Genomic DNA, 22,012 nt, shown 5'->3' with positions numbered 1-22,012 from the left:
TATCTGTATGAACAGGTGTGTTTCTACCCTATAGGATCTCATGCCAGATTCCAACCACATTCCCACATCCACCGCTGAGGGGAGTCTTTGGTGGTGGGAAGTGGGAACGTCATGCCTGTTTGGGAAAGTTTGGGATCGACTTGCCTTATAGGATTTGCAAGGCCAGGCAGGTCTGGGCATTCCTGACAGTGTGTGGAATGGAGAGAGGACGGTGTGTTTGTGTGTGTTCTCTCCTCTCCCCTAGGCTGGTATCATAGAAAACCTGACTCCACAGCAGAAGAGGTAAAAAAAAACAAAAAAAAATGCCCATTTACCTCTTTAAGTGTGTCTTTTCTCTATATATCCCTTTGTGTAATCATGTAATTTCACTGTGCCTGTATGTATGGAATCTGTATGTGAGTGTGTGTGTGTGTGTGTGTGTATGTGTGCATTTGTGACTGTGGATGTACATTACTCTAAATGTTTCTCTTCTTAAATGCACAATACATTATGTATCCTGTTCTCATTTGATATGAGTACATGTGTGTTTACACTGGTAGTAACAAAGGGGAAAAAGTCAATGAAGGGGGTGTGTGTGTTTTCTTAAGGCGATAACAGTCTTGGTCAACCAAACCAACACACACACACACACACACACACACACACACACACACACACACACACACACAGACAGATAGACAAACCACTCAAGCCTTGCCTCATTCACCTGTAAGCCATTACAACATTTGTCCCCTATCAGTAGTCAGGAAGCCCACATGACGGGGGGAAACAATAGGGATTGTGTACATGTGCAAGAGTTTAAACAAATGTATGACACTCTTACAGGGTTAATGTTTGATAGTGTGAGGCCCAAGCATCAACCATCAATTACATTCTGTATATAAAAGCCAAGCAGGAAGTAGACAGATGGATGAGATTCTCAGGGCCAAAGGGCAAAGCACCGCCAGTTCCTGTAACTACAAAGCTGGAAAATACAGCCAGTGCATGTGTCATGGTCAAGGCATCTGTAAAAACTTTTTAAGCCATTAAAATTCACGTGGAATCTGATTTGAGATCAAGTTACAAATAAAGTAACTTAACTGATTGAGAACAGATGATGAAACCTTTAAGTAAAAAGGCAACATTGTTTTGACAGTTTTGATGGAAATCATTCAGCCTAATATTACTATAAAAATGTCAGTGAAATAAGACTTCAGTTGGTATTTCTGATATAGTTTGAGCTGTCTGGAATAAAGGGTCATGCTTTTGACAGGAAAGCACCGACCTGTATTATCCACACTAATTTATTTTTCTTTAATTTCTTTAAACAAAGAACTGCTTCAGGGAGGAACTGTATCGTCAAACTCCACTGGTAAAAATCTTCCCAAAAAATGTTGACACAGGCTTTTTGAAGCAAAAAAATTCTTGAGAAAATTGTATTTTTAACTGTTGAGATGAATGAATGGGAGAATAGTGAGTGTGTGTGTGTGTGTGTGCAACGTATACTTTGAGGTAGGTGTGGGTAAATCACGCTTCCCAGTGTGTGTGCCTTTGTGGTGACAGGAACTATCATTATGTGAGTATGTGTCATACAGAGTTCCGAAATGGCAGCACGCCTTGCGTGCTTTGTGAACGCAGACTCTGCTTAGCCAGCAGAGTTTTGCTGAATTAGACCGAAGCTGGAGACCATTCAACCCTCTCTGAACTAGCTGTTAATATGAGGGTTCAGCAAGTAGACAGGGAAAATCAGCAGATATATGGGGTCCACCCCCGAGGAAATTCCTTCAAAGCTTACTAACAGTGCAGACAGTACACGCCCACGGTATAAATGCTAAATACAGTACATACCTAAATATTTTTTTAATTAAGGTAAATGAGACAAGTTCCTTTACATTTTTGCAAATGCACATTTACATGTAAGTAAGATTACCAGTGCACACCTAAGTTTCCTGCAGATCAATGTGGGGTTTGGGAAGGAGGAGACCGGTCACATGTTTTCCTAGTCTCTCCACTCATGGTTTTTGTACCGGCAGGGAAAATTTCATCAAGAAAATCGAATGTCCAAAACACTCCAAAACACAGTTGTCTGGGGGTTGCTGACCAGTGTGCCTCAATCCACTCTCTGTGGATAAACCAAGATTAAGAATATCCATGGAAACAGACAAGATACACAGGTCTGGTCATGTCAGTGGTGGTGCAGTCCAAGACATGACTAATGCTCAACAACTAGAGGGGTTGTTAGTGGTGTGTGTGCGTGTGTGCGTGTGTGTGTGTGTGTGTGTGTGTGTGTGTGTGTGTGCACGCGCACCAGTTCCAAAAAAACTGAAATCCTCTCCATCCATCTCTGGTTACCCTTAACGGCAGGCTACAACTGAGACCAGAGCAGTACCGGTGGTCTGACTCATACAAGCCACATCCCTACTCATATACTACACAACAAATGAAAAGCACACATCGTGTGATTGGGTCTGGTTCATGACCTTCGCAAAAACAACGATTTTCCAAATTATGAATCATTTTCTCTGAACAATTCAGGGGAAAAAATATCTTCCAACTGAGAATCTAAAACTAACAAAACTTAAACATAACTTATGCAGTGATCAGTAAAGTCAGTCAGCAGTCCAGTTCTGAGTGGGTGTCAATCATTTTAAGTGGTATACATATATCTGATTTAGGAACCAGATTCATTCACACATATATAGGAACACATAGAGCTAATGAAGTAGTTTAGATATCATTTCCCAATTTAAAGTGATAGAGAAGGTATTTGTCCAAAGTTCAGAAAGATGACAATTTGTAAAACTAAAAAGGATGATATGCATACATACTCTGATGTGTGTGTATGTCTGATGGACAGAGAGGGAGAGAGAGAAAGCAAGTCTAAGCATGCCTTTTAAGCATGTAGAGACACTAAAATTGTGCCACATTTAATCAGCAAGGTTGTGTCAGCAGAGACCAAGACCGGTGGCTAGACCTGATATGGAGACAGAAAACTTTCCCTACTTTCTTTACTTAAACATGTGCCAATTAAGGTCTCCACATGTATTGTAAAAGTATGCTATCAGCATCATCATGTACGTCAAGTATGTTTATGTCCAGGCCTCTATGAGATAAAATACCTTTCACATATTTACTCAAACCCAACTTCTTGTAAGACTAGTTCATGTCTGCTAACAACAGCATTTATTATATGAAGAGGTGCCAAGTGAAAAAGTGGTAAAAATAAGCTTATGAAGCAGCTGACCAGCTGACATCCAAGTTATTTGAACCTGTCAGTCCTGTATCAGCTTGAAGCTGTTAACTGAATGAATCCCACTATGTTAGACTAGTCAACAGAAATTCCTTAAGCACCACTGCCACCTACTGACAATTTTAAGATTTTCTTTAATGGAACCTTTATGTTACTGTGTTACAATTTACCATAAGCTGAGGCAAGTAAATGCATCTGAATGCATGAAAGCCCATGTCTGTCTACTAGAGTCTAGGTTTGGCTGACTGTAAAGTCACATGTATGATCTCAACAACATCCAAGGGGACAAACTGAAACAGTGACAATCTACCTCTATTCATTTTAATGTTAGCTCTGAGTGTAAGCCTCTGTTTTTGCAAGTGTTAGCATGTCTTACTAAGATCCTCGGCCAGCTGGACTCGGCGGCCGGTGATAAGCTGGGTCTTCTTCTCCATGTCTTCTCCGAAGTCATCCAGCACCTCCTTCACATTTTTCTCCAAACGGCGCACTGATAAGGTGAATGGAGGAACAGAGACACATACAAAGCATAACAATATCAATAATCGATATTCGATTCAAAAACAATGCATTCAATTTTTCTTTCCGACTGAATTATTCAATCGACACATTTTACCATCATTAATATTATTGAGAGAGGAATTGTCTATTTTCACAATGGGTGTATTTGAACATACTGGATGTAGGATCAATTTCATTATTGAAGTATGAGTAAATTATACCACAAAGCTCAGGCCAGCAGTGAAAGGTTGTCCAGCTGCGCCAGTAATCAATATTTGGACCACTCTGAACTAAGCTTTGTCCACTGAACTCAGTGTTGAATCTTTGGTCCAAATGATGACGGCCTCCAGTGTCCTTACCCTCAGTGTTGGTGAGCTGTTGTCGAAGAGTGTTGGCTGTGATGACCAGCATCCTCTGGATCCTCCAGAACAGTACCACATCATTGCACTCCAACTGGGAAAAATATGCAGACACACAGTTTGAATTTTCACACATTTGACACACATGAGAAGAAGGTGAGAAAGAAAGAAAACTCAGGGTAACTCCTCCTCTCTCCTCACCTCAGAGTCAACAAAGTGTCTCTGGTAGTAGTAAAAACCTCTCTTGCAGAGGTTGCAGTGGGACAACGCCTTCTGCAAGAAGTGACGGCGATACAGCTGATGCCATGTGTCCTTGATCTGTCCAGGAAAGGAAATGAGATTTTATTTTGGTAAGGAAATTACAAACTGGAATTTTCACTCTTACCGGTCATGGTAACATTAACATATTTTCCAATCGTCTAACTACTGTTTTGCGGCTCGGAGAGGCCGGTATTTTGTTCTCACCAGCACAGGGTCAACCTCGACCCCTCGTCCCTCGAGGTTCTTCCTCACTGTGGTGACCTCGTCATTGGCCAAGTAGGCTGTGTGGTCATCGTGCAGCTTCAGCAAACGTTCCAGCTCGTTTTTTGTTTCATTACGAATATGCTAAATGATCAAAGAAAAGGAAGTAAGCACTGTTATTTAAATGAAGATAATGCTTCTTATTTATACTGTAAAAGGCAATCTACTCTAAACGTCTATAATCTTTCCACTTTAATGTCTATGGGGAGCCTCTAAAACAACTGCACAGTTATGTCCAGGAACTCGGTAAGACTCCTCAAACTCTGACCTGATCTGGTGTGCGATTCTTCCAGTTCAGCCACCTCTGCTTCCAGTCTGGACCCACCATGTCTCTGATTACTGACTCAGCTACAAGAACAGAGCAGACATAAATTCAAAGAGAATGAAATACATACAGTTTTCCAACCACTGTTGAGGCCACTTCCAACCAAAGTATTTAACACAACCTCATGGCTGCATCTTGAATTTCTATGGTGCAGGGCCTCTAACAGTGGCGGTGAAGCAGACTAACACACCATACTGACCAGTTGTCCTCTTAACGTCTGTATCTGTGGCATGTTTAACTATTTGCCCCAACTGTGGCAGCTTTAATACTATGTTAAACCATACTGGATATTAGATATGTAAGTTTAACTGTAATTCCATATGTAAAAATATATAAAACTCTAATACTAGAGTTTGTTCAGTATTTTAATAGATCTGACCCAACTATATCTGAATGCTGACCATCCTGAACCATGTTAATGTTATGATTTTCCAACTTATCTACACAGGCCTATGAAACATTCTGACGGCTAAATGATCACACAGTTAAAGACACAGCGAGAGAGAGAGACGTCTAAGATTGTATGAAGACATCATGGCTGACGTACTGTCTTTGAGGCGTGACTGCAGGGTTTCTTCCATGAACTGGATTGCTGCATCCCACTGAGGCTTGTCAGTGATGGAACGATCTTCCAGGGCATTGTGCTGGATTACCCTCTGACAAACACACAAACAAAGGCCAAGAGGAAAATCATGTTAATAGTAGAGCTGTGTAATGTAATGTAAATCCATAATGAGTCCAGTACCAGATAAATGCATAAATGCACCAATGTCAGCAAGACTATTTTCTTTTTAATTCATGGTACACGGCAAGTAAATTTCCTTTTGGAAAATGAACTTGTGCATATACTCTCTGTATACTTGTGTGTTTACCAGGCTGTCCATGGCTCTCTCATTCCATTTGTGCCTCTTGATGCTCTCGTCCTTCACCGCCTCCTTCAGCTTGTCAAAAATGTCGTCCTGGTCTTTGCCTCTGTATTCAGCCATGAAGCGGGCAAACTCCTCCTGCAGTGTCTCCCAGGCAACCTGATGGGAAGAAAAGTGCATCGGGGGAGAGAAAAAGATCATAGGGCCATTGTCATTTCTTACAACGCCTATAGTCAGTGACAAGATACAGAATCTGGATGTCAGTAAAATACCAAAACTTTCAGTAATATCTGAAAAAGCTACAAACACGAGCAAACTCATGTAATACTTCATATAAAATTGATTTAATGAAATAATCAATATCTGATTTCAACAACATGAGTTATATTAAGACAGACAATCTGCTTTACCTCCAGTGCTTTGTGTGGAAGTTGCTTGTCAGTCCACTGCTTGAGCTTGATGTCTACGGTGGTGTTAAAGGTACCAGAGTCCATTGTTTGAGCAGCAGGCAAGTAGATGTTCTCAATTACATGGGTGGAAACACGTTCCCACAGCTTCTTCTGCAGGATGGCCTCCCTGCAGGGGTAAAAGATAGCTTGTTGCAATCTCCAAAGAAAGAAATGATTAGTACCTCACTCAGGAGCAGGCTGTTGCAATTTTAGTTTATTGTGTTCTCATAAAATGCTGAAGGTGCTATGACCTTAACGTAGATGCATGTTAACATCTTTTTTAGATTTGGGTTATTTTTTGTTTCAGGTGTAAGAAGGATCTAACAAGCATGAGTGCTCTGAACAAAGTTGCTTTTAGGTGTCCAATTCAGTTCACTTAAGTGACCCGGTGGGGCTTGAAAACAATGAGTGAAGAGGGATCATTCTCAGCTGAGCTGCTCTCACTTGTGTAGTCGGTGCTACTGTGATTGCACTTGACTGTAGATTCCAATACAGCTTTAGTGTGACCCTGTTAGCGGCTAAAAGCCTCCACACTCTCACTCTATCTCTCCACGGCAGTGTGACAATGGAACAAACCCCCCCCCCCCAACTTCCCCAGAGACCAGAGCAGTGTAGCGCTTCTCTCATTTATCATAAACGCACGCTCATATTTCATTAGGCTCCCCCTTTTGTTCAGGCTAGCACTCCTCACTGTCAATAAGCACTTTCTCCAATAGTGCTGGTGTGCTGCTGGCTAACAGGGCCACCCCTGCTCCCGTCCATGGGCCATTCATCAGAGTATTGATCAGGGAGAACTGATGGCACGCACACTGGGGACGGACACAACACCATGCATACATCTCATTTAGCAAGGTTTTCCTCATTGGAGGTGAGGTATAACTACACATTCACATGCAGGTAAATGCATTCACAGACAGACCTGCAGATTGCCCTAAAAATAGCTTTCCACTCATGTCTGGTTGAGTGCTGTAGCAGCTCCAAGTACATGATCTAATTGCCTTCAGGTAGACACCTGGTTTTACAAAGCTCAGTCCTCTCAAGGTGGCATCTTGTTAAGACCAATATTCTACATACATAGGGTGAAGAAAAGAATTATACTGACAATATTAAAATTCTGATCTATATTTACATTGTGACAACTGACTTCTGACTCAAGCACAGCAGGAGACACTGTGTATGTGGAAAGATGGAGTCCTAATTATCCAAACTATAAATACCATAACGATTCATTAACTTACCAGTGTTGCGGGGTGACTTGACTCAAACTAATGACTTCATCCAAGATTTCATTTTTGACCTTTTCATACAGTTCATTCTGTAAAAATAAGGCACATTTGGATTAATATTATATGCCTCTGTTGTTTTATACTAACATGGATGCTTTGTTTCGCATAAGACAAACCTATCTGTCACAAGCAGTTTATACGTACATTTTAACACACCAGCTAATGAAGGTACCTCTTTTTTCCTTTAATGCTTAAGCTCATGTTGAGCTTCACCTACTGAAAAATTCATGCAAAAGTGTCATTTATGAATCTCTCACCCTGTCCAGCTCTCTCAGGCGAGGGTAGTTGTTCTTCCATTCTGTCTCCAGGTTGAAACGGGAAGCTGTGGTGAAGAAGGACAATGACACTGAATAAACCTTTTCAGCATCAACTTAACATTCAGAATCAGTGACATTATATTTGAATTCAAGTAGCTCCATCATAAATCCTTACTAGAAATGTAGTCCACCTCCTGCAATCTCTAAATAAATCTACCTCGTCATGTGTCATTTGCCAGGTGTTTGTCGTCACGCCAGGATGAATTTCATCTCCTGCATGTTTCTATTGCTTTTTCACCTTTGATGTTATGCTCCATCAAACTGTAATAGTTTATAATCAACAGGCAATGACCATACAGGGACAGGGCCTGCTTTGTTTTAACTTGGTATGATATAAAGGCAGCTTTCAGGTCGCTAATGGTGCCTATCCTTTAATAAAAGTCGGTGAGGACTTTGCACACTCACTCTCTTAACTGGTCTCTTGGGAGAAGAGGGGATGGGGCCCAATCACACGCCTTTTATCACAAGGCAGAGTTTAAGTTCTCACACATGTACACACAGAGACAGAGAGAGTCACACACACGGACACACGCATACGCACACCACCAAGCCTGCTGTCCCTTTCCACAAATCCCTATCCACAGTGGAGATTAGGCTAATTGCTGGTTTGCAGGGCCATGGTGGCGCCAAGCATGGCCGATTGAGGCTGGCTGTGTGTGATTTGATGGGCTATGGATCAATACGCCACACAATGGGCCTATGGGAACTGCAGTCTCACGGCCATAAATCTCCCGCGCAGTTATCAATGTGCTTATAATTGTCTAAACTAATTGTAGGTGGAAGGCAGGACTGGAGGAGTAGAAAAGTGTTGCAGGGTGGGCTGAGTAAGACCAACACCAGGATGTGGAGGAGTCAGATATAATAGCACCTGTTACCTGTGCAGTGTAATGGACAGAGGCAGGTGCTAACACATACAACAGTTAATGTATAAAATCCTCAATGTCCATCCACACTTTTAAAACAAACCTGGCACTGTAAACAACTACTCAATGGTGCAAAAAACAAGGCTTAAGTATCATCAAACCTCTCTGAGATACTGATTAAAATTGTAAACCTGTCCTGCAGGTCCAGTCTTACCTTTGAAGACATCAGCCTGCTGCTCAACAGACTCCCTAACCATCTTCCAAAAGCAGTCAGAGACGGCCAGACTCAGGTTCTTTGTGGTCACCTGGTGGGCTTTCAACATGCCATCCCTAATCGAGTGAGTAAGTTAATTGCAAACTTTAAAAATAATTAATGCGATGTAACATTAAAGTTTGTTGAATTAGGTGTAACTTGCCTCAGTAATCTGGAGTTCTGGAAGAAGTCCTCCTCGTAATCTTTGATAGATTCTATGCTTTCACCACTGCTCCCTGCTCACAAGTGGACGACAAAGCAAGGAGTGAGTTAATGACATTTCAGGTAATGTTAGATTTCTTACAGAGCTATAATAATATTTGATTTTATGTAATTATGAGTGCTACATAAAACAAGTTTTACAGGCAAAAACGACCCCACAAAAGAGTGCATGCAAACAAACCGTATTTGCATGAACTGGGATGTGATCATGATCTGAAAGTCCTCATTAAATGATGTGAAATTAAATGGACCATGATGGATTACTCAGTAGCTGGTGTTACCTTTGCCTGTCACCACAGCAAAGTAGCCCAGGGCCTTCATGGGGAACAGCTTTCCTTCCACTATTTGCTGGATCTGAAAGATGTTAAAGAAAGGATTTAAACTCTCAGGCTCCTCCAGTCTGCACTACAAGACTCTTACACTATCAGCTTGTTGAGGGACCAGCTGGTTCAAATCAAGGTGCAGGGCTCCCTCTGGTGGAGCAGCTGTGTATAGTTGCCTCTTACCACAATTTATGTGGGGACGTTAATAATGACTGACCTTAATAAAAAGCATGTAGACAGATCCATGCTTTCATTACAGGAAAAGTGTCAAGTAACTTATAGTTAGTATAATTTACGATTTTTGTAAAATTGGCACTATAGGTCCAATGATGGGGTAAGTGGCCAGTTAAAATGTCTTACTCTGCTCGGGCTGGCCAAGTTCTTTTCAGCTAAGTCCACCTTGGTCAGGACAAAGATGGTCCTCTTCCCTTGGGGGTCCATCTGGCTAACCAAGTCAGTTACAATGCTCCGCTCTGCATCGACACTGCCATCTGAACAGAGAGAAGGAAGGTCACAAGAGATGAGATAACTGTATATAGATAATAAAAAAATTACTCACTATAAAACCTGATGCCTTTATATAGGATTGTTGCAATTGGGAAGGGTATGGTAATGGCTCACCCTGAATACAGAGGATGATTGCGTTGGGGTTCTGCATGTAGGCTTTGCTGATGCTGAAGATGGTTTCCTTAGTGTCTGATGCCATGCCGGTAGTCACCGTCTGAGGACACACCAAAAAAAAGACCTTTAAAAGACTGTATTCATGTTGCTGTATTTGTGAAGACAAGTTTGGTCTATTAGCTTTGATTTTGTTTAGCAATTTTCCATGTTGAGCCATTGGTTCATACTCACACTGATGACACCTGGTAAGTCAACAAGCACCATCCTCTGGATGCCGGGGCCTTTGACACTCAACGATATTGTCTGACACGTCAAAAATAAACATGATTATTCTATGATACATTACAGAAGCAAATCATTAAGTAGCAGCTTTGTTATTTATCTGAATGGAAACACTATGTCAAACCTCAGAGCTGACTGTCTGTCCTTCCTTCACACTCTTCCTCATCCGCAGCTCGATCTCGTGCCTCAGAGCAGCAAGCTGCAGGACCGAGGAAGAAAGACAAGGTACACTGTGATAACAGGCAACCAAGTTAAAGCTCTAATTCATATTAGGTCGGTGGAGTGAAAGACTTTGTGACTTACATCTTCCTCCTTAGTAAGGTCAAACTCTCGGCCGCTATCCTTGAACAAGGCTACATGGTGGGGGCCTTCGCTTAGTGTTACCTACAGAAAGAAGATGAGTATTGTCAAAAGTTTCAATGTGGTACCAAAAAAATAAAACGAGGAAGAACAGGGTTTCTTTGCATTTTTAGCTTCCAAAATGACTTAATTTCTTCATTGTTGTTATTATTGTTATTTCAGATGCTGGTTAAGCAATACGGCAGTCAATGAGAACATTACTGACTGCCGCTGCAGGATTTAGAATAAACCAGCTGTTGGTCATTTTTCATCCTAAAGAAGATGATCACAAAAACATCAGCCAATCTGACTCCATTTACCTTGACAGGGGAGCGGGTCATCATCTCTCCTGAACCCCGAGGAAAGATCCTGGCCTGAGCTATCATCTCCAGCACACTAGTCTTCCCAGCACTCTGATCCCCGACCACAACCACCTGAAACACAAGAGGAGAAAGGGGGTGACTATGGGCAGAGAACACAGATAGATAAATACATAGAGGGGGAGGACAAAGAAAAATTATTAATCTTCTTGAAAGCAAATCATTTCTAATGAGTTGACTGCTCCTTACCCTGGGTAGGTGGTCCTGTGTGTTGTAGTTGGCATCGTAGTCAGACAAGATGTCCAGAACTTCAGAATACAAGTCAATAAGGGATTTCTACATGGGGAGACACAGAGATGAATTTTGACGATACAGTATGAGTATACATATGCATACTTTAACCCTAAAGGCATGTAGCTGGCACTTTTATCCAGTCTTACAAGTAACAAATCAATATAAAATATTCCTGTGTCCAAGGAATGATCATGTATGATAATGCTATCCCTATTGTGTGTCTTTAAAAACCCACCTTCACTTTCCTTTGGTGAATCCCCTTATCGTCTTTTTGCAGCACCACTTTCCTTAACTCTTTATTCTCCTTCTCCAGTCTCTCCAGCATGCGCTGATATTTTAGCTTTGGAGTAAACAGAAGCATCCCATTAACAATCAGTCAATCAGTCCAATCAACAATTTTATTTCACTGTGAAATAAAAACCTATATTTATAGAATATTGGAAAGATTCCTTGTTCCACCAAGAGACAGATTTTTACTCTACCTGTGTACGGAGCAGTTCTTCTTGAAGCTGGTCTATCTTTTCTTTGTCTGATGACTAGAGGTTGAAGTAGAAAAAAAGAGCAGCAACAAACTGAGTTAATGCTTCCTTTCTGAAGAAATAAGAGCTTCCCGTTATTCTCACTGTGCAACTTCGCAGGCATTAAACCCCACCAGCACCACGAGGGTTCATTATGTGCACACTGTATTACAGAGAGAACCATAGTTGAGAGTCAAGTTAATACATCAAGAGAAGAACAAAATCAGATTTCAGGCAGACACTACTCAGTTTTCATCAACAAGCTCTGATTCACAAAACAGGCACAAATCACAGGATGAGCCCCGAGAAATACAGTTGATTTAAATCCCAAAAATAATTAGTCATTACAGTTTGATTTTTCATAACTGGACAAACCTCATTTGATTATGAATTGTGTACACTTGTAGTAGGTTTGAAAGGATGAGAAACAGGACAGAAAGCAGGAGACACAGCAGACAAGGACAGATGGGACAGGCAGCAGAGGAAATGGAATTTAAGAAAACACACCGACACGCCAAACTACTTCAGTAAAAACAATTTCTGCACTACACAACAGGGACAAGACGTGTACTATAATTACCTTCTAGCAGTATGTGCCAACAGTGTATTCAAATGTTCTGAATTTCCTTGATTAAGAGAATTATTTGGGACATTATAACACTTCTCCCGTGCTGTTGTGGACCTAATCGTTTATTTATATATATATATATATATATTTTTTTTTTTCAATAAAAGTTGTCCATTCAAAAAGTGCAGCTTACACCATGCAGCAAGTTGCCACTCCACTCCATGCAGTGTTTTCCGTACATTAATGGAGTGCTCCTGATGATTATCCATCCATTTGCATGAGACTGTGGCTGAGCTATTACGTCACTGTGCTTCAGGAGCCAGGCTATGAAGGTCCATGCATGCCTTCTCCACAACCCACTGACAAAGCAAATTTTAGCACAGTCCGACAGACTATGGGGTGATACATGGAGTCTACTGTTGGGTATTACAGGGGGGCAGACTAACGGGCTGACAGGAAAACTTATCTGCACTAAAAATTTTATAACATGAGCTTATAATTAAATTATTTCAAGGACTAGACACAAACACCTGTAAAATGTAATGTAATCCAATGCAGTAGCAATACAATAAATACTTTAGGTTAAAGGAGGAGGAGTTGGTTAATATATGGTGGTGTTGTAATGTATTGCATCCTATTTTTAAGATGCTGTTGTCTGTGTAGTGGATCACTGTCAGCTAGCAAAAACTGTATTTATTGCATGGCCACAGCACTGGAATGTATTACTGTGTCAATGAATTACTCTGCAGCTGCTCATGTTGTTGTGTCCTCCTTCCCTTGTATATTAGGGAGTAACATTAAGCAAAATTGAATCTTCTATAATAGAGAGTGTTGTATCTAATTATTACAATTGCCACCTCTACACTTCAAAAATTAAGTTAGTTAAAGAGCAACATAACACTAACTGATAATCTTGTTTTTACCGACCTCCAGCACCTTGCAGCAGTGATGCTCAAGTGTACTCCAAAAGTGTGTCAGTACACTGTGCCGTCACTGTTAGGTGCATCAGATTTGAAAGTTTCATCCAGAGAGACCAGTGAAACCTGCTTTTCAGCCTGGTGTTAGGTGACTCCAATGTTTTATCAAAGCGGCTGGCATAAATTAAATTTTTCTAGAATATATATTCTGCTCCTACTCTGCAGCTGTGATCTTGTGGGAGCCATTTGTGGGATAGGACGGGTCTAAGTGGGGTGAGACCTTCACCTTGCGTTTCTGTTGAGGGGGGCTGGGGTTCGGAGGCGGACTGGGAGCAGGCTCTGGCGGTGGGGGACGCGCACTATTGGCTGCAGCGGCCCGCCGGACCTCCTCCTCGTGCCGCTGGATCTGCTGCTGAATAAGAATGAGCTCCCCAAGCAGACCCTGCTGGGGCACGTCATAGTGAGAAAGAGGTAGGAGCAGCAAAAAAACACAACAACCAGCCAATGGGCTGGTCAGCCATACAGGCCAACGCTGCATCCAAACACAGGGCTACAACAGAGGAAACCTGACCTGTGAATCACGATTCAGTCAAGGCTCAAGTTTAACAGAGTCAAAATCTTTGGCTAGTGTAATCTTGCCACCATCATCAGTGTGACCTAACAAAGTTAGTCTCTCTCAAACACAGAGGGGAGATACCAAACTTTGCCAGACTGAAGGCAGAAGAGGCAACTAATACAACAACCAGCACCTCTCAACAAGTGGCAACAACAGCGACTCTGCTCTGTTTCCTCACCATCATGCACCACTGTGGATTCATGATTGAACACTCACCATGACTCTGACAACACAATAGCCGGTTTTCAAGTTTAAAATTAGCAGTATATGAAGGGAGAAGAAATTCAGGTTTTACTAGAATGGACTACAATGGTGTAATAATAACCATGTTCAGTCCACAATGTTTTGTTGCAACACAATGTTAGGCAGTTCTGAATATAATCGATTTGATGGTGTTTAAGATGATGATGATCAAATAAGCAAAGCAAGCATTGGGATATTGCTCTATCTGGGATGAAGCACAAAGCATACTGTATAGCGGGTGAAATCTGCTTTGGTTCAGAGGTCCCCAACGTGACACAACTGTGCAATTTTGTGCCTTTTTGCTTGGTGAAATGCACGTAAAATACATGTTAAATGTATTTAGAAGTTAAACATCAACTGATGTGTTATATGTGTTCAGGTTGGAGACCATGATCACAGACAGAAAGCAGGGCATAGGAGAGGAAAGCTATCTTTTTTTTTTTTTTTTTTTTTAGAATATTCAGTCAAACCTTTGTGTATTTTTCATTGATTTCAAAGTTTAACTCTGTGTGGTGTTAGACAACACACAAAAACTCACAATAACATACAAAAAACAAAACTGAAGGACATTGAAACTGGTCACATTGTGGAAAAGGACAAAACACAAAATGAACAAGAAGGAGAGAGGACAATAGAAATGAAACACATGTGCAATACAAAGCCAGAGACTGCTGTATGATGTACTGTAGAAGAAGGGATGGTCTCCATGAATGATACTTCTGGAAAGAAAACGCTGAGAAGAATGACAAGCTGCAAAGACACTTGAAGCAATGATAAATATCAGACTGAGTGCCATAAAGTACATGGCACCCTGTGTTAACTGTAAAAACATTGCCTCAGAGCCTCAAAAGCTTATCTTGATAATAGGCTGGCAGCCAGTGTGAAACATTTCACATTCAGCAGAACAGACTGAATCAAAACACACCGAAAAATATTACAGCTCTCCATATTACAAAATATACAGGTGTGCCATTTAGAGGACACTTTCAGTCAAAGCGTCAAACAGTCAAGACGCAATTTAAGTGCAACTTTAAAAAATCTACTTGAGGTGAAGATGTGAAGTCTGCTTGCTTTGAACAATACAAACTCTCACACAAATTTCTTTTGAGAACATTTTGATTCAGTCCATGACTTTTCTTGCCACTGAGGTGAAAGGTAACCAAGCTGCAGACAGGAGCTGTGTGAGGCCAAGCTGTGGTGGAGAGGAGAGCAGAGAGCTGAGAATTGTCAGCGGGTTTTATAAACTTGCCTTTTTGTACTGCTTGTCACTGGCATCTTGTGTGGCTGCAGTAGAGGAATCTGTGGCTTTTAGAGGAGGATCACCTGAGGTTTCTACCAGAGGAGACACAACACCAGAAAAATAAAGTTACCAATGAAAACGCATCATTGACCACTGAGTGAGGAATATAAAAAAGCTTTGAGAGACAATAATGCAAAATATACAAGATAGCCATCGTTTAAAGCATGCCTATGATTAGACAAATAAAGACCAGTGTGATTAAAGTTCAAATGTTTGGAAAATACTGCACTGATATACATACATTGGAGTTTATGTGCATAAATACGCACATACATAAAATATACTGTACAAGACAAATTTAAGAGTTTTTAAGTTTGCATCAACCTTAACTGACCAAAAATGTAATTAAAAATACAATTTTTTTAATTAATATTTTTTTGCCCCTTCACAGTAGATTAAATGTTTGTTTTTGTTGGTAAACTGCTGTAATGGTTAAATAGTGCAGGCTCCAGCATCAATGAGACTGATTTAGAATGCACCACCTCTTATTGTAAGTTCCAGTTAGACTCTAAAGTATCCTTCAAAACCTTCAGCATGTTGAAAGTTGTTTGTGTAAGTTTAAAAATATGCAATAAAGGTTTACAGAACTGATTCTAGATGGTTATGTTTTGGTATAAATTTGGGCGCTGAAATTCAGGACGAGTGGACGTCCAACGGGCAGCCTGTAATAAAACAACCGGATGTGAAGTCCAAAGAAAATGGTCACTAAATGCAGAAAAAAAAACTTAATTTAACAATTTCTATCTTTCAAAACAATTTAAATCATTTAATAGAGTGTTTGATGATCCATTGGTACCTTGTCTGAAGTGCCTAACTAAGGGTTGGATGATGTGTGAACTAAAATGCTGTTACTGCCATGCAAAAAGCAAAGTGAGCTCAGCCATATTAATGAGGAAAGTGTTCACAAAAGCACTACACTACAATCTGCTGTTAACCGTCAAATGTAATATTCATGCAAAACCTTAATTGAAGATGTAAGTATGTATATTTTTAAAAATGTAAGCAAAGTATTTTTCATTAGGTCGTGAGAAGGTTTGAAAGTGAAAGGTTAAGAGTGAAGACAAAGAGCCGGGGACATTCCTTTGCTGTTTTTCTGACTCACAGCAGAGGTGTGGTCCAGTCTGGCAAGTCTCTGTACAAATGACTGATGAGAAAGTCTCTCCCTAAACTTATGTACATGACCTAAATGCATTGAGGGTTATGTCAGTATTATTTATAATCACCACTATTTGATATCATTTAATATTTAGTGAATATTTGCAGATGTTGAGAACTATCCAACCTAGACTGATGTTTGTATTTTGTGTGCATTTTCCAAACATCTGAGTGTCAGAAAATAAAGGCAGAAAGAGTTTGCCCCAGAGATTAGCAATGAGAGTGTAATTTAAAGAAAGCAGCCCATACAGGCCAGGGGGAGAGAGGGTGGAAGTCAAAGGAGGCAAAAACCACACAGGTGGCACAAAGTACAGCCAGAGACAATCAGGTTAAAGAAAGTCAAAAGGGAAGAGGAGACAAACTAAAGGAAAACACAGTGGATCTGCATTTTACAGCTTTCTATACAAGGAAGAAAAAAATAAATAAATCAATGGCGGGTCACTGCTCCTATTTAACACTTAATGCACTTGTGCTTTGACTTGAACTAGAGAATAATAAACATTAAATTTCTTTAAGGATTTTAAAAGAAAGAAAGATGTGCTCATAAATAATCATACTCCTCTGAATACCCTAAGTCCAACGCCTTTTCACCATCCTTGTCACAGGTCACATATTTTGCTAAAAAGAGAACCTGTGTTAACCATGAACACTGCTGTTGTTGACAGCAGCACTAATCTGCAACCTGGAAACCAATGCAGTAGTGAATCTTCCTGCTTTTAAAGCCGAACCACAGGCAAGCACTCCTCAGGACGGCAAGCAGGAGCCCACAACCATACCAATATCGCAGCAAGATGGTGGTCAAACAGTGGCGGAAAGAAAAAGAGGGGGAGAGGGGCAGTGCTGCTACTGAGTGCAGGGTTTACACACCTAACAACAGATGCAGACCAGCTCCTTTGACTTCACTACCCAAACTCACACCTGTGAAGAATGTGGAGGAGGACAGGAGGGTGGGGGGAGGAGGAGAAAGGAAGAACAACACAAGATAAAAATCATAAAAGACAGAAGCAGAGGGATGATGGTCAAAGCAGGGACACAGCTACACGGTGTGTATTAAAACAAAGCAGCCGCTGTGCCGGAGCTTCGAGTGAAGTAGCCACTTAATGAGAAACTGTTAAAAGAGATAAGCACACCCCAAACTGGGCCTGATCCTCAAGGAGCCCAAAATGTCATATTCTGTCATTACCGGCCAATCAAGAGGTTGCTGTGTTTAAAGTTATTTTTCTCTATTTGCTAGAAACTTGTAGGCAGAATAAGAATTATTTGTTAATATTATCACTTGCTTTGCCTTGAGACTTGATGGAATAAATCCAATCAAGTCCTTTTGAACTCAGAGTGCTGAATTCAAAACCCACTCGGTATATTAGAGACATTTCATGGTTATTTCACGGTTATTTAACTTCTTTTTTTGGAATTCTTAATAAGCAGACTGGTGGGGGAAACCAGAGATATAAATGATCTGCAAGTTTGGATATCTTTTTTCCTAGGGTGAACTGTCCCTTATTTCAAACCTTCTTCAATACAGTTTAGGATATGTGAGCAATGGTGTGTGATTAGTAAATGCACAAACCGCTGAAGCAGGAATGATACCAGTGGTTTTACACTTGACAGGAGTGGTAACAAACTGGAGGTTTGAGGTTCACTGTAACTGCAGTAAACCCCTCATACTCTGCAATAAGGTATTTAACCTATTATTTAACAAAAAATAACAAAAGCGATTTTCAAAAGATGGTGTGTGGAGTGGATTTAAAGTAATAAGAGCTTTTGTTCTATCGGACGACAGACAAAGCAGTTTTTGTGTGTTTTTAGTTCACATTTTTTAAATAGGTACAGAAATGAACATAGAAATATTCCATTTAACAACAGTCTATCCAGAATTGTTGCAATAATGTGCACTTGGTCCCATTTGGATAAAGGCTATACAGTGTAAGGCATGGATTTTAGCACTGCCTACAAAACTACTGATCCAAAACACATTCTGTTATATGTTATTTGGTGTAAAGGAGGCTCTTTGTAGAATCCTTTAGCAACCACAACCACAGAGAAGAAAAAAGCAGCTATTTAAGAGTATGCAGCTGGCTACTTCCTACTTCTATATTTTTTCATACATCCTGAGTCTTTGTTATCTCATTCTGCTAAGGTCACTTTGAGGTAGGAGAAACCACAAATACCATACTTTAAGCATAGTATAAGGCGCACCACCGAACTGTTAGACACATAATATAAAAGCAGAGACTGATGCAGATATGGAAGACAGGTTTGCTTTGGTGTGATTATTGTTATCTGGACATTAGACTGGATACTTTCAGTTTTGTTATGATGCAATAACTTCATGAGGACACAGTTCAGGTTCTGTTCACTCACCAGAGGACAAGAGGCTTTTGAGGAAAGTGAAGTTCTCTCCTATCTTGTCCATGTCAGGTAGTAGTTTGGCTATTTCTTCCATCTCTGGTAGAGCTTTGGCCAGTTTATCTGTGGACACAAGAGATAACAGGTTAAGTGGAGAAGACAGAAGGGTCAGAAGTCTTATCCCATGATGCATTACTGGGACTTGACTTACTGAAATCAGGGACAATCTACAATGTCTGGGTATTATGTCTGGGTACTAGCATATCAACGCACAATCTAGATATGAACTATATGTCTTTCACTCATTTACTTATGACACTAAAATGAAGTCACTTACCAAAATCTATTTGTTCACTCAGTTCCCAGACAAAATCAGGGAATGACCCAGTTGTATTCACTAAAATCTGGCAGCATGTCTTTCCATTCCTCATAGGTCTGCAAGTAAAATTGCAGAGTTTTGTTATTTTCGCACATGCAGTAGCAGGATCCAGCACTGATAGGAGCGCCATTATAATAAAAATTAACCATTTGGATATTGGCAATAAATAGCAATCCACCAAAATAGCTGGAAAAAACCATCAAATGCATTACAACCACTGATAGAGAAAATGTGAAATGCATTAAAAATTATTTCCTTGGATCATGAGATAATTAGAGAGTTTAAACAACTGCATGAGTCTAAAAAAATCAAAAGTCAGAGACACACATTTAGTGACTAAAAAATAACCTTTTTAGCGGTGTACCCTCCTCCGACTGCCGTGCCCAGCAGTAGGTACCGGAGCTTCAGCAGCCGAGCAGCAAGGCGGGCCACCCAGAAGTTGCGCTGCTGCTGGTAGCTACGTCCCCCTGACCCAGGGGGAGGTTTGGGCGGCCGCATGGGCAGCCGTGACATGGAGGTGAAGTAGCGGGCTGCCGTGCGATGCGGAGGCCGCTGAGGGTTGGAGTTTCCCGAATAGCGGTGGTGGATGGCACGGGACAGAGGGTGCAGCTTCTGCAGCGGTACCCGAAATCTCACCCCCATGTTGGTGGAGACCAGGTTCCTGCAGGCCATGCTGAAAAGGACAGACAACAAATTACATAAGATCATCCACATGTGCCTATTCAATACAATCAGAGGGAGCTACTGGTCATTCCTCCAATTCAATCCCTAATGATTTAAGTACAGACTAACAGTAATATGGACTTTAATTTTAGTCAAAAGAGAATCATCTAGCAGCCTTCACTGATGTTGTACTTTGTAATTGTTTTCATTTCCAGCCTGTGACTGTAACTGGTGAATTGAACCAGCCAACAAAACACAGAGAGCTGATACATGACATAAACACCAGCCTCTGTGACTAAGTTACTGAAGCTAGTGTACATGTCAGCCATATTTTGGCAAGCTATCAGCTAAGTAAGTGTTCCTGTTGATACAACGTAACACAAAAAAAGAAATAAAATGCAATCAAGGAGAGAACATGGTGCATATTTTAAACTATTGTAAACGTTGCTTATCAGCAAAGAGCATTGAGGTACACACAGTGAACAATTTACCTCGCATCATCTACTGCTATCATATATTTAGATACGCCTACAGTGTTAGGGAGCGAATAAAAAGCATTTCAGGCCAGATCACAATAATCTACCAAACAACTCAGTTTGACAGGCACCTGGGTTAGGTGCCTGGCTAGCCGGTTAACTGGGTAACGTCCAAATCTACATCAGAAAGAAAGGCCGCTTTCCTGCTCATGATGAATATGTCTGCGGTCGTGTGTGGACGGATCCACATCTAGTTAGCTTCTAGTTAGCCATAACGTTTTTTATACTCAAGTCTTAGTCGACAGGAGCACAGCTAGCTTGCCTGTCCTCGGCTGTCAAATGGACCGGCTACATCTGTGCTTTCCTTACACAGCTAACACAATTAGCATGTATAACCGCTACCTTTATTAAATGCGAACTTACCAGGCGGCTTTACTCCCGACACGCAACATGGTGCTGTTATTAACAGCGGGTAAACTCAATTCTTTTTCAATTCCACTCTTTAGGCACAGTTTAATTCATCTTTCCAAATGGTACACATTTGCCTGGCAGCAGCTAACTAGCTCGTTAGCTAACAAGGACACAGCCAGAATGACAGTCCACTTCCTGTCAACGGTGCTATCTCCAAATCGGCACTGACAGAAAAACGCACCACTGAAAAGTTCCTATGTGGCAGTGCAGTCACTGTCAGAGTTTTGCTCTCTTTTGCAGTGTCTAAACATCCCTTCCTTAATTTATGCCTCTCTTGTAATTGTAATGGCATTCAACACCCAAGCCTAAAGGTCCATCACCAGCCATGAGCACTAAATCCTCACAGACCTGAACAATTTATGTCTGGCCTTCACAAATGGTCAGATAAAGCCCCTATAATTTTACAAAAATGTGTTGCTGGGCCCCCATTACACATGGCTGCTGTGGTAAGAATAATCATGATGATGATGTTTGGCTTTTCTCCACTATTTTCTGACATTGTGTTGACAGCAGAATCAATCAAATTATTAGAAAAATAATTGTCAAATGTACTGATAATGAGTACAATTGTTGGCTGCAGTCTTACAGTACTTCCATGAAGAAATAAAATGACCTTGTCCAAGGTTGTCTATATGTTAATTACTTAACACACACTAGATTTTACCAAAGGGTCTCTCTTCAGGACAGAGAAGTGGTTCAAAGTTCTGACAGATGTGGGATTAATAAGATTGTGTAGATGTAAGTTTTATAAACCATGCACACTTTCCATGTGCTTGCAGACTTAAGGGAAGTGTGTATGAGGAAGTCGCTCAAAACAGTAGACCATCCTGAGTGCTACCTGTCAAGAGGACATTTAAAGCAGCAATAGGGGCATAATAAACACTGCAGTTTAGAACAGTATAAGACAACGTGCAATTGCGATTAATTGGAGAACAGACAGACAGCTGCCCAGAAATGCCCACCGTTGTTTGACTGTAGCTGAGGCTGTCCAT

The 22,012-nt window shown here is 40.9% G+C and overlaps 1 protein-coding gene across 1 annotated transcript in view; it reads right to left on the bottom strand.

Annotated features, from left to right (window-relative positions):
- The window catches only part of opa1 (OPA1 mitochondrial dynamin like GTPase), a 34,840-nt gene extending 15,374 nt beyond the window's left edge, over positions 1 to 19,466 (bottom strand). The window contains 28 exon segments of the mRNA XM_018673121.2: positions 3,606 to 3,716; positions 4,087 to 4,180; positions 4,288 to 4,404; positions 4,552 to 4,692; positions 4,877 to 4,956; positions 5,481 to 5,589; positions 5,806 to 5,958; positions 6,210 to 6,375; positions 7,487 to 7,563; positions 7,792 to 7,856; positions 8,929 to 9,044; positions 9,131 to 9,203; positions 9,471 to 9,543; positions 9,873 to 10,003; positions 10,134 to 10,233; positions 10,365 to 10,436; positions 10,540 to 10,614; positions 10,719 to 10,799; positions 11,075 to 11,188; positions 11,324 to 11,410; positions 11,604 to 11,708; positions 11,851 to 11,904; positions 13,658 to 13,813; positions 15,480 to 15,562; positions 17,553 to 17,603; positions 19,047 to 19,154; positions 19,369 to 19,408; positions 19,410 to 19,466. Of these exon segments, the coding sequence (XP_018528637.2) occupies positions 3,606 to 3,716; positions 4,087 to 4,180; positions 4,288 to 4,404; positions 4,552 to 4,692; positions 4,877 to 4,956; positions 5,481 to 5,589; positions 5,806 to 5,958; positions 6,210 to 6,375; positions 7,487 to 7,563; positions 7,792 to 7,856; positions 8,929 to 9,044; positions 9,131 to 9,203; positions 9,471 to 9,543; positions 9,873 to 10,003; positions 10,134 to 10,233; positions 10,365 to 10,436; positions 10,540 to 10,614; positions 10,719 to 10,799; positions 11,075 to 11,188; positions 11,324 to 11,410; positions 11,604 to 11,708; positions 11,851 to 11,904; positions 13,658 to 13,813; positions 15,480 to 15,562; positions 17,553 to 17,603; positions 19,047 to 19,154; positions 19,369 to 19,408; positions 19,410 to 19,445 (2,668 nt within the window). The 5' untranslated portion in view covers positions 19,446 to 19,466.
- Between the last annotated feature and the right edge of the window lie 2,546 nt (positions 19,467 to 22,012).

Source organism: Lates calcarifer, linkage group LG17 (genome assembly GCF_001640805.2).
Source record: "Lates calcarifer isolate ASB-BC8 linkage group LG17, TLL_Latcal_v3, whole genome shotgun sequence".
Lineage (NCBI taxonomy): Eukaryota > Metazoa > Chordata > Actinopteri > Centropomidae > Lates > Lates calcarifer.
Note: the sequence above shows the minus strand (reverse complement) of the source record. Positions and strands in the feature narration are given on the sequence as shown.